The sequence below is a fragment of the Nicotiana attenuata genome, chromosome 11 (assembly GCF_001879085.1).
Source record: "Nicotiana attenuata strain UT chromosome 11, NIATTr2, whole genome shotgun sequence".
Classification (NCBI taxonomy): Eukaryota; Viridiplantae; Streptophyta; class Magnoliopsida; order Solanales; family Solanaceae; genus Nicotiana; species Nicotiana attenuata.
In genome coordinates, this window is record NC_031999.1 from 3,844,009 (window position 1) to 3,857,077 (window position 13,069).

Consider the following 13,069-nt stretch of genomic DNA (forward strand, 5'->3'; position numbering starts at 1 on the left):
GGAACAATATGCTGAGAGATTGAACAAAGAGATACCAAGATGTATAGTTCATAGCCATTACTATTTGAAGTGATGGAGAAAGAGCTTTAACTCTTCTTTGCTAGAAGAGGAAGCCTCTTCCACTGAAGTTGGTTCATGGCTAATGAAATCCCTAATAGGTTTTCGAAGTCTATAAATAATTTTATTTGCTAGGTCGATATAGATCACTAAGAAGACATCTTCTAGCATGGTGCATATCCTAAAAGTTTATGAGAAATGAATACTTATCATAGTCAAAGACCAGACAATTGTAATATACACATACATGAACTTGTGCAAACGTGCTTTTTTCTATTAAAGAGGTCCGCTCAACAGGTTGGTACTATTTTTCACACATAGTCCGAAGATCCACCAAATATGGATGTGTATTTGAAGGGATTTTTTTTTTATTTTTATATTTACCTGCTATTGTTAACATGATCGGAATACGCTTAGTACATATGCACTGTTGATAAAACCTTATAAAGTTCAGAACTTTACTTTTTCGTCAAGCTATTATAGACCCTCTAGCTTGTTAGCGGGAAACTGGAAGTAAGATTCTATTATTTTTTTAAAATTATTTATTCGAGGATTAAATATCGATATACTTTGTCATCAATTCCAAATAAGGAATGAAGAAAGAACTAAGAATAAAAATATTTTACTTTATCTTGACAATAAAAAGTCACTTTATGAAGATCTAACTTACCTTTTGATAAAAATTGTCCAATCCTGTCATGTAAACGATCAAATATTTATAATTTGGCCAAACCATTAGACCACATGAACTGTCATGAAAAGCAAAATCGGATTCTTCTAGAGTTTCATTTACTTTAACCATTGATGATACATTTACTGTTTTGCTATTAAATGAAGCTAGATTTGTAAAGATGCCAATGGTCGACCATCTTCTCTCTTCTATATAATAGAAAATGACACTACTATATATGATGATCAGAGCATTTGGGAAATGGTTACTTTAGAAGTTGTAAATGGATAGATTAATTTCCTGTACTAACTTGATTATGTAAATTTGTGGTCTAAATTACTTTAGAATTTAAATTAATATATTTGCTTCCTTGTCGTAAAACAAAAAGCATCCAATTTTCGAATCATATATTTTTGCGGCTAAACACTTGATTTATACATAAAACAAATGTATTGTCCTCACCTTTCCTACCTTTTCCTTTGTAAGATTGTTTTGCCATCCAGCTAGGAAATTATACCGTTGCATGACATTTTCTTCCCACCCTTTTGGGGTCCAAATTCCATTTCTGAGCTTTTCATTAAGCTTTCAAATAACACTTTGAAAAATAGTTGATTAAGAAATAAAAAAGTTAAAGACCAAAATATTAAGGGAGTTTAATTCATGTCCAGTAACTCTCTAAAAATTCTAACAGAATTAAATTACTCAAAACAATTACACAATAATGTTTCAAGTTAAGAAATTAAAATAGAAGGCAGTTAATGTTGCTGTTGGTTAAGCAATACTAATCATAAAAAAATTTATTACACTATCTGTATACTTATTCTAGTTTATGATTTAAATTATTACTTGATTGAGTAAAAGATTTTTAAACGTTCCATTATAATTTTACCGACTATAATTAATTAATTCACGTCTGTTGTAGGTTATTAATTTATATTAAGTATAAAAAGTTACCTACAACTGATTAAAAATACTAACTTTAGTCTGTTTTTTTTTTTTCTTTTTGCATTATCGTGTCACTTTCAGCCAAAATCGTGTGAGTGTGCAGCTATGCTTCGGAGGGTCCAACCCTCTATAATCGAGTAATGGTGGAGTGGATTTCAGACATCAATCAAAAGCATAGCGCTACCGCGCCACAATTAGCATAGTAGCCTACAGGCTAGGACAACCTTTCACCCACCGAATCCCGTACTTCGTACCGTTTTCTACCGAGATATACTAACTCTCAACGGATCTTTTGCGCGCTGGAAATACCTCTTCCGTGCGTAGTTCTTGTGGCGGGAACATCAGGGGCTCCTCCTCCCTTAACCAGAGGTTTCGGGTTCGAGACTTGAGTATGAAAAAATCCTTGGTAGGGAGCGCTTCCTTCCGAATAGGGCCCTAGTCGGCGTGAATCCGGATATAGTCAGGCTCCAATGCAGGTATCGAATACCGGGTGAGAAACCAAAAAAAAATCTAGAAAATGAGGTATATTATTTGTTACCGTGTATTAAAATAAAATACATGTACTAACATTGCCAAATTATTTACACAATTAGAGTATTTAAAACCTACTTTAAATCATTTATTTTAATAGAAGAAAATGAGGAGACTAAAAAAAGCATAGAGCCGTTGAGTGTCAATGGTTTGTGGTGGCGCTGGGACCAATTGCAAGCTCAGAAATTCCCTCAATAATTTGTATTAAGGGCCGTCTTAATAATTAAAACTCGAAATAAAAAAACCAAAAAAATACTCTGTATTCCACTCTTAATCAATTAATCATCATCTTCTCGCCCTTTCACTCTCATAAATACCTTCCCACTCCCCTCTCCCTTCTCATCCTCACTCTAAAAAAACAGAGCATCCTCTGTTTTTCTGTACAGAGTATATACTTTATTTTTTCTAAGTTATGACTAAAGAAGTAGAGGCAGTGTCTGAGCAGCCGGCGGAGTATTCTGCTAAGGATTACACTGATCCGCCACCAACTCCTCTTATTGATTTTGAGGAGCTAACTAAATGGTCACTTTACAGAGCTTGTATTGCTGAGTTTATTGCTACCTTGTTGTTTCTTTATGTAACTGTTTTGACAGTGATTGGGTACAAGCATCAGGCGGATACTAATGATGGCGGCGATATCTGTGGCGGCGTTGGTATTCTTGGTATTGCTTGGGCTTTTGGTGGCATGATCTTTGTTCTTGTTTACTGCACTGCTGGTATCTCTGGTGAGTTTACCACCCTATTTCTTGCAGATTATAACAAACATATTTTAGTAACATGTTTATTATCGGTTTTATTAGGTTAACAAGTAGAGAGTAATTTTTATGATATGATTAATTAAATATTTTTATGATGTTGTGCATAGAAATTAAACTCATGCTTGTAATATTATCATACGAAGCGGATCTAGAATTTCTAGTACATGGATGCACTACTAAGAAAAAAGAGAGAAAAATGTTCTAACTAGGAATTGATCTATATTCCTCTTGGTAAATAATTCAACCTTCAACTAAGTGCACCATTCAACCTTATTGCTTCTTTGGTGCCAACAGTTAATATTATATTAATTTTAAAAAATATGTACACAAAATATCTAATTTTGAAGAAAGACCATGAGTTCACGTGCTTCATAATCTGCCTTATAAATTCTCCCCCGAAGTGTAAAAGAAGTTTTATAATGTCGAGTCATTTAAGAGATAGTTACATGCAAGTTGCAACTGTTCATAGAAATTGGGATTAATGATGTGAAAAATAAGGAAGATCGTCTTCTATAACATATTAAATTACTGATAATATAAATATTAGTGTATTTCTTGTTTTGTTGAAGTAGTGTTTGCGTACACGTTCTTGCAATTTTATCAGGTTGTATAAAAGATGATCAGAGGTTATTGTCTACAAAAAATAGACTTAGTAACTTGATGAATAAGATAAATGATTTCTTATAGCATGTCAAAATACACTCTTTTTTTGTTAACAAGGGAACCTCCAGTGCTATCCTTGGGGTGTTCATAATAAAATACAGTAATAAAGTAAATATTGGTGTTTCTTTTTGTTTTGTTGAATACAATTTCTTGCAAGTTTTCTAAGTTGTAACATGTGCAAAATTGTAGGTGGACACATCAACCCTGCTGTGACATTTGGGCTATTTTTGGCAAGGAAAGTATCATTGATCAGGGCAGTATTATACATGGTATCACAGTGCTTAGGTGCAATATGTGGTGTGGGTTTGGTGAAAGCTTTCCAAAAGGCATACTACAACAGATATGGTGGTGGTGTTAATGTTATGGCAGGAGGCCACAGCAAAGGTGTTGGTTTGGGTGCTGAGATTATTGGTACCTTTGTTTTGGTCTACACCGTCTTCTCTGCTACTGACCCTAAAAGGAGTGCTAGAGACTCCCATGTTCCTGTAAGTTTTCTACCAAAACTTTCTCAAATCCTAACTTGCCTTTTTTTCATTTATATTTGAATTTAAAATTTAGTTGCCTGTCTCACATTTCTTAGGGTGCGATCCTTTTACGGATTCTCCGTGAATGCGGAATATTTCATACACTGATTTGTCCTTTGCCCTTTTGAGTTTGAAATTTTATGCACCAATAACGTCAAAGGCTGAAGGGAGCCTTGGCGTAGTTGGTAAAGTTGATGTCATGTGACCAGGAAGTCACGGGATCGAGTCGTTGAAACAACCTCTTGCAAAAATGCAGTGTAATGCTACGTACAATAGACACTTATAGTCCGGTCCTTCCCCAGGCCCGCACATAACGAGAACTTAGTGCACCGTGTTGTCCTTTTAATAATGTAAAAGATTGTTTTTAACACTATCAGATCACGCTTAAAGATAATTACATACTAATTATCTCGAAAAAAAAGTAGGATTTATAACTTGAAAAATAAGATATCCGTCATAATATGTTAAATTACTCTAGATTTCTTTCCCCTTTCCTTAGGGATACTACTCGTCTACTCTAGGACTAGGTTTATCACTAGAAATCAATGGGCTAAATCCCTTAATACATTTTTCCCCTTTTGAGGTGAATAAGACGTTAGTGCGGGCTAAAGACAAAGCTATCATTGACTTCTAAAGCATGATTAAGACGAGTAAATTTTTGTGGTGGTAATTAGGCAGTGCTCTACCCACTAAGTATTATTTATAGACTAATTAAAGTGGGAGGTGACCTAATTAAAACACTTTAGAAAACATAAACTCTCCTTATTTTTTTCATTTTATATTTTAGGTGCCGGAGGTGCAAAATAGTGGAAAAGATGACAAAGCATAATATAACGTAAAGGAGTTTTTAAGTTATAAGATAAGATCACTCAAAAAATAATTATTCATAATAAATAAAACTAGTTATCTAAAAATAAGTTATATAAGCTCTATAACATGTTGAACTTAAAGATTCTTTAGCATAAAGTTATCCTTTAAAATATTACAACTATTTTTTTAACATTATCATATTACTAATTAAAGAATTAAATGACCAGCTCACTTAATATTTGTTTATATCATTTATAATAAAGGTATTGGCACCACTTCCAATCGGATTCGCTGTGTTCATGGTTCACCTTGCCACCATTCCGATCACCGGAACCGGAATCAACCCGGCAAGAAGTTTCGGAGCAGCCGTCATTTACAACCAGGACAAAGCTTGGGATGAGCACTGGATCTTCTGGGTCGGGCCATTCATCGGAGCTTTCGCCGCCGCCGTCTACCACCAGTACATTCTCCGAGCTGGCGCCCTTAAAGCTCTTGGTTCCTTCAGGAGCAATGCTTAGAGATTTTCATGCATGGAAATTGTAGATAAAATGTTTGGGATCCCAATGGGAAAAAGATTGTCTTTTCTGTTTTTTTTTTTTTTCCGGTTTGGATATTGTACTTAAATTATATCTGTTTGTATGTTTGCTTCTTTCTATTTTTATTTCCTTATCTTTTTTGTTTTCATTTATCTAGTTGGCTTTTTTTATCTGTTGTGTATTTCTTGTTGCTTCTTCGTACATTATAATGTAAATGTTGAGTCTCTTTCTATTTTACGTCTTTCTTTCAAACTTACCAATCTCGGCAACATTAACATCAATCGTACTAATACATATGAGAAAATAACAATAAAGAGAAAGATAATTAAAGAGAAATAAAGCAAACTCGAGAGGGTACTAGAGCTTACTAGCTCTTCTTCCAAAGTTTCTTTCTATTTTTTTTGTCTTTCTGGGTGTTTACTATTTGTATTAGAACTCCGTCTAATTTATAATCGTCGCATAAAACTCATTAAATGGGAAATGCTTCATACCAGCTCTTTTTTTCTTCAAAACTCCGAACCTGAAAAAGAAAATTCATATTCGTCCTAACAAAATTTTAATGGTTGTATTTTTCAAACTTGATATTGTTGAGTCTCACATCGGACAATGAAGGGGATATGTGGTCTCCTTATATGGACTTGAGCAATCCTTAAATCTTGAGCTAGCTTTTAGGGTTGAGTTAGGCCCAAGGTCCGTTTAACATGGTATCAGAGCAGGACCCATGCCGATTTTCCGATGTTGGGCCCCCATAATTGTCCACGCTCCAGATGTCCGGTCTTGGGCGTGAGAGGGGGTGTTGAGTCCCACATCGACGATGAAAGAGATGGATGGTCTCCATATATGGACTTAGCCAAATATCTTGGTATAGCCAGTTTTCACACTGGTCAATGAAAAATAGCCAGCGTTTATCAAGTCAATGAAAAATAGCCACTATTTTGCTGCAACATGGACCGGTCCAGTATAATATACGGGAGTTCTGGTGCATTTGTGTACGAACTCCAGCATATTATGCTGGACCGGTATACTTTGCTAACTCCTGTAAAATTTGCGGGAGACTGGAGCACTAGTGCTCCAAACTCCAGTATATTATACTGGACAATTATACTTGCTGGAACTCCCGTAAAATTTGCGGGAGTTCCAGCATAATTATGCTTGAACTCCCGTAAAATTTGCGGGAGTTCAAGCATAGTTATGCTGGAACTCCCGTAATATTTGCGGGCGTATTTTTCCGGATTTTGAATAGTGTTTTCGCTCAGATTTAAAGTGGCTAAATTTCGATGACTTTTGAAACTTGGCTATTTCTCAACGACCAGTGGTAAATCTGGCTATTTTTGAATTTCTCCCAATCCTCACCTCTTGAGCTAGCTTTTGGGATTGACTTAGGCCCAAGGTCCATTTAACAGATATGATATTTCTTGCATCTCGTTTCATGAAAATAAAGTTAATCTTGAAAGCAACATGCTAACTACAAGAGGAATCTCTTTAGTGATGCCATTGGCTAAATCCATCTCACCAGGGTGTCATTTCGCGAAAATAATAATGTTATGGATCATTTTGTTATAACTGACATGTTATGGATCCTGAAATACGGAGTGTAGACAAAAATATGAGACAAACTGTTTAAATTAACCATCCATTCCTCTCCCAAACGTGGTAATTATTTTATATTAAACACATTATAAGATCAGACCTGAGAAATGAGAGACAAGTAGGAGATGGTAAGCTAAACAAGTAAATGTTTAAATGATTAAATATTTTTTCATTTTACATGCTCTTAATCCGGTGGTTCTTATACATGTATTGTTATTGGTTATAGAATAAATTTAATACCCAATTGCTAATACAAATTATAATACCAAGATGATTGTTTTTAAATTGTTGTATAATAGAGGTGGAAGTCTATGAATAATGTTAAGTGATACAAGATAGGGTTGCACCATAATTATTTCAAATTCCAATCCCTATTTAGGCCATAACCAAGATTATTTCCAAATTTCCTAAACCTACGGCTTGTTTCAAGCATCCTTATCCTTAAATCTATTATAATATTTTCTAACCATATCTATATCTATATCTATCTTATATTATATTATAAGGAGGGTAGGGAAGCATGTGGTTAAGCCAAGTGGCAGGCTAAAATGAAGCCACTTCGCAATTTTAAGACATTAATAATTTGAATTATTAATTGAAACATATTTAATGGAAGTAGTAGTCCAAGATTTTCTGTAAGTTGAGTTTCATTCTTTAATTAATCAAAGTCAATTATTTTAAGATTTAAACTAAAAATGTTCTCTTTTTAATGACCAAAGTAGAATCTTTTGGACATACACAAAAAAAGAACGCGATTTTCATTAAGCAAACCAATATACTATAACTATAGGTATCTTTAATTAAATTTGTGTATAATTCAGTTATGGTAGGTATCCTATTTTGAGAAGGAATGAATTAAAATTTCGTTTTGTATCTTACACATTAATTTTAAGTTGAAATAATAATTCTATATTTAGTACAAGCTTTGTATCTGACCTTATTTGCAAACAATATATATTAATATAGGTATCATATACATTACTATATGTATCTTTAACTAAATTTTGTGTATAATTCAATTATGGTAGGTATTTTTTGTAAGAAAGAGTTAATTAAATAAATGTTTTGTATCTTACATCTATATTATATTAAAGGAAATAGACTAAAAAATTTAACAAAGAATTAAAGATAATGTTTTACAAACAACATACATTAATATAGATTTTTGAAGGCATTTTCAGGGAGATTATTGGGGTAAGTGTTCTTCACTTGATTTTGTTAAGTTTCATGATTGTATCTTGATTTTCATCATCTAAATTGGGAATTGGGGTGTAAAATTGGGGGAGAATTGGAGAGATGATTTTGGGGATTTGATTGGCCATTTGATGTCGGATTTTGATGAACTTAGTATGGGTAGACTCGTGAGTGAATGGGCTTTCTAGTTTTGTGATTTTTGTCGGATTCCGAGACGTGGGTCCGGGGCCGGGTTTGAGTGGATTTCGGATTCTTGGTCTAATTTAGTAGTTTTTCTTGTGGAATTCATTCATTTAGCATATATTTATGGTATTGTATTGGTTGTGAATAGATTCGGAGCGTTTGGAGGCCGGTTCGAGAGGCAAAGGCATCGCGGAGTAGAGATTTGATCGGTTTGAGGTAAGTAACGATTGTAAACCTAGTCCTGAGGGTATGGAACCCCGGATTTTGTGTCATGTGACTATTTTGAGGTGGCGCACATGCTAGGTGACGGGCGTGTGGGCGTGCACCGTTAGGGATTGTGACTTGGTCCGTCCCGTATCTACTGTAAAGTTGAATATTTTGTTGAAACTACATGCTTCTTACGTGTTTTAGAAAGAATTTATGTAAATCAGGCTGGATGCCATGTTTAGGCCTTATGCCAGTGTTGTTTGTACCTTAGAGGTCTTTTATTGCTATCCTCTCATTGTTTTCGATCGAAAATCTATACTCAGTCATGTTTATACTTATTTACTGCATAACTCAGTCTCTATTACTCCGTTTTGATACACCATATAAATGTTGTTTGGGATGAATATATACCTTGTTTTTCTGAGAGCCCGAGAGGCTGGAGAGGTTATGACTGAGTGAGGCCGAGGGCCTGATTTGTGGGGATATTTATGGATCGGGCTGCACGCCGCAGTATATTTTTACTGATTCATGACTGAGTGAGGCCGATAGCCTGATTGATTAATGCCATGATTGGCTTGTTATGGCGCTTGAGCTGAAGGATCCCCTTCGGAGTCTGCACACCCCCAGTGAGCGCAGGTATCTACTGAGTGCGAGTGCCGAATGCCGAGTGCTGAGTGATTGGGAGGCATGGGTGATGGTGAGGTTTGCCCGGGGGGCTGTATACGAGCGATGGTGAGGTTTGCCCTAGGGCTGTATATGAGTGATGTTTGCCCGAGGGGCTGTTTATGATTTCATCATTTTGCTCACCTTCGCATTGAGCCTTTGTTTGAGAACTGTTAAAAGATATTTTAAAAGGATTTTTTGGAACTGGATTTAAACAAGCTGATTTGATTCAAACTATGATTTTAAAAGCATGCCATATTTTACTGAGTTTCTGTGATATGAACTTTATTTGCGTTACTGCTCGTCACTACTTCTCAGCCTTTATTTACTGTTGTTACTTACTGTGTTGGCGTACTCACGTTACTCCTTGCACCTGGTGTGCATATCCATGCATATCTGGGCACGGTAGCAGTTGTTGATTTACTCAGTAGCGGATCACCGGAGATAGCGAGGTAGCTGCCTGGCGATCGCAGTCCTGCTTTTCTCCTTCTTTATCTTCCCTTTAGTGAATTTTGGTTATTCTCAGACTATGTTAGTCTTGCTATTTTTAGAACAGTTTGTAGTAGTTGCTCATGACTTAATGACACCCCGATGTCGGGCTTTCTTTTTCGCACTTGTGTTTTGATTTGAACTCCTTATGAAGGTTTTATATGAAATAGCTTTGGGATTATCTTGAAAATGAAAATATCGTTTCGTTTTGGTAATGTGTCGGCTTGCCTAGTACCACGATAGGCGCCATCACGACCAGGTTAATTTTTGGGTCGTGACACATGTTATCCACTATGAGATTTGAAAAATGGTTTCATGTCCTGCTTCTTAATTAATATCTAATAATTATTTATAATTTCTATACAGAAGATTTAATTTTAAAGTTATTTGCACATAATCCAAATAACTAAATCAGAATTAGATATGGTTTATGTCCGCACATCGCGCGAGTACTAATATTAGTATTATATGAAAATTGGCTTTTTGTGGTGATGCATCTCGAAAGTGCTATAATTGATCACGCCTTTATTTATTTATTTATTTATTTATCCTTATTTTAAATATGGAATGTTTTAGATTTTTAGGTCTACATACCTTTAAATAACCTGCTTTGTTTTGCTTTTTTATATTTTCTTTTTTGAAGAGATAATGTTCCTCTTATCATTGGTCAATTTTAAGGGTTGGGTTCCTTTCTGTCCCCTTCATCCATTTCTCGTCACTTTCCAAGCTCTCTTTTTTTCATTTTTATTTTCTTGGTACGTAACTGAGTTGGTGAGTGTTTAGCTTTCTATTAGAAGTGATGATGAGTGTGTTGGGTTTTTGTTGTGAATGGCAAATGGTGGGAAAAGAAATGAAGGAAAGTGAAATTTTGAATTAGTTCATTTTACTAATGCACTTTGTCCCTCATTGAAAGCAGGAAAGAAGATTCTTTATGTATATATATAGAAGTTCATCTTCTAACTCTTAAAGAGTTAAGAAGAAGTGGTGCCTCGCGCCGTCGTCGTTGCTCGCTCGGATTCAGATTCGAATTCGGTCAATTGATATGATTGATTGATAATTTTTTGGACAACGGTCAAGTTCGCGACCAAAATTTCTGATCAACAGAAATTTAAATAATTCATGCTGAAGAGACGCCTTATTAACAAACAACCACCTATGCACCTGTTAAGACTCAACTTCTTTGGCTATAAATAGAGAGGTTTAGCCTCATTTTCCACCACCGAAAAATCTGAAATCTTTCCCCTCAATCTTCTGCATTCTGCATTAGTTTTCAAAAGCAAAAATGTAAGCATTTTGGTGTCATTTGCTCTGCCATTTCAGGAGAAGCAGACATTTCATTCAACAATACGCATGCCTCGTATCTCCCCCTGGATCCCAAATATAACGTACTAGTATTCTGTTTGGTTGTTCAATCATTGGGCCTTTAGCTCTTGGCCCAATAGTCCCAACTAGGTCAGCCTCGTTCCTCATTTCTGGCCCATAATCCCTTACCAAGTAAGGTTGGTTCACAACACTAATTCCTAGATATCAGCCCTTTAAAGTGACTACCTGGTGTCATTTCTACGACTTTTGTTTTATGTATTGAGTGGAAACTGGGCCTATTTTCTTGTGCGAAGATCGGGAGAAATTCAAAAATAGCCAGATTTACAACTGGTCGTTCAAAAATAGCCTAGTTTTAAAAGTAATCAAAATTTAGCCACTTTTCATGTAAAGATAAATCTAAGCGAAAACACTGTTCAAAACCCGGAAAATACGCCAGTATATTATACTGGAGTTCCAGCATAAGTATGCTTGAACTCCAGCATATTATACTGGAGTTCCAGGATAAGTATGCTGGAACTCCAACATAATATGATGGAGTTCCAGCATAAGTACACTAGAACTCCAGCATAATATACTGGAGTTCCAGCAAGTATAATTGTCCAGTATAATATACTGGAGTTTGGAGCATCTAGTTTGGAGCACCGATGCTCCAGTCTCCAGTATATTATACTGGAGTCAGCAAAGTATACCGGTCCAGCATAATTTCTGGAGTTCATACACAAGTGTATCGAACTCCAGTATATTATGCTGGACCGGTTTCTGTTGCAGCAAAATAGTGGCTATTTTTTGCTGACTTCGTAAACGATGGCTATTTTTGAATGACCAGTCCGAAAACTGGCTATACCGTGCTATTTTTAACTGGTATAGCCAGTTTTCGGACTGGTCAATCAAAAATAGCCAGCGTTTACCAAGTCAATGAAAAATAGCCACCGTTTTGCTGCAATAGAGACCGGTCCAGCATAATATACTGGAGTTCGGTGCACTTGTGTATGAACTCCAGCATATTATGCTGGACCGGTGTACTTTGCTGGCTCCAGTATAATATACTNAAATTTTATGGGAGTTCAAGCATAATTATCCTGGAACTCCCGCAAATTTTACGGGAGTTCCAGCAAGTATAATTGTCCAGTATAATATACTGGAGATTGGAGCACTGGTGCTCCAAACTCCAGTATATTATACTGGACCATTGTACTTGCTGGAGCTCCAGTATATTATGCTGGAGTTCTAGTGTATTTATGCTGGAACTCCAGCATAAGGCTGTTGGTGGGCCGGTCTGGGACCGGGACCGGACCGGGCCCGCGGTCCTAACGGGCTAAACGGTCCCGGCGGGCCGGTCCTGGTGGGTCGGTCCCTTAATGGGTAATAAGCCCGTGACGGGCCGGTCTTGCTCGTGTAGCCCACGAGACCGGGACCGCTAAGCCCGGGACCGGCAGGCGGTCCTGGGCCGGTTCAACCGGGCCTAGCGGTCCTAACGGGCTCCAACGGCTAATTTTTAAAAAAAAAATTTTTTTTTTAAAAATTAAGCCAACGGTCAGATTTAAAATCTAGCCGTTGGCCTTTAATTTCAACCGTTTGGAATTTAAAAATAGCCATTGGCCCCAACTTATTTAACCCAACTTATATAATTACACTTTCCCAATTCTCAACTATAAATACCCCTCATTCTTTCATTTTTACTCACCAATTCATCAATCTATCTCAATCTCTCTCAATCTCTCTCAATCTATATCTAATTTCTCTTCTATAATTGCTTATTTTATTATTGCAATTTCGTGAAAAATTGTGAAGTTGGTGAATTGAAGTATTCAAGTCTTCAAGTCTTCAACGATTTTCAATTTTCAAGAAGTTGTTCGGCAATTCGGTAAACTCGTTCCAACTCTTAACTTTTAAGAATATATTTTTGTGTGTTTAGTTTGCATAATT

At 36.0% G+C, this 13,069-nt stretch overlaps 1 protein-coding gene across 1 annotated transcript; it reads left to right on the plus strand.

The window, feature by feature from the left end:
• On the plus strand, positions 2,476-5,731 carry LOC109234048 (aquaporin PIP2-4-like). Its single transcript, XM_019399887.1, has 3 exons — positions 2,476-2,928; positions 3,814-4,109; positions 5,222-5,731. Exons 1-3 carry the CDS (start codon positions 2,616-2,618, stop codon positions 5,474-5,476), a joined length of 864 nt encoding a protein of 287 aa, XP_019255432.1. The 5' UTR covers positions 2,476-2,615; the 3' UTR covers positions 5,477-5,731.

Coding starts and splice junctions, on each gene's coding strand:
- LOC109234048 (XM_019399887.1), top strand. CDS start 2,616: ATGACTAAAGAAGTAGAGGCAGTGTCTGAGCAGCCGGCGGAGTATTCT. Junction 2,929..3,813: donor CTGCACTGCTGGTATCTCTG/GTGAGTTTACCA, acceptor GCAAAATTGTAG/GTGGACACATCAACCCTGCT. Junction 4,110..5,221: donor CTAGAGACTCCCATGTTCCT/GTAAGTTTTCTA, acceptor TTTATAATAAAG/GTATTGGCACCACTTCCAAT.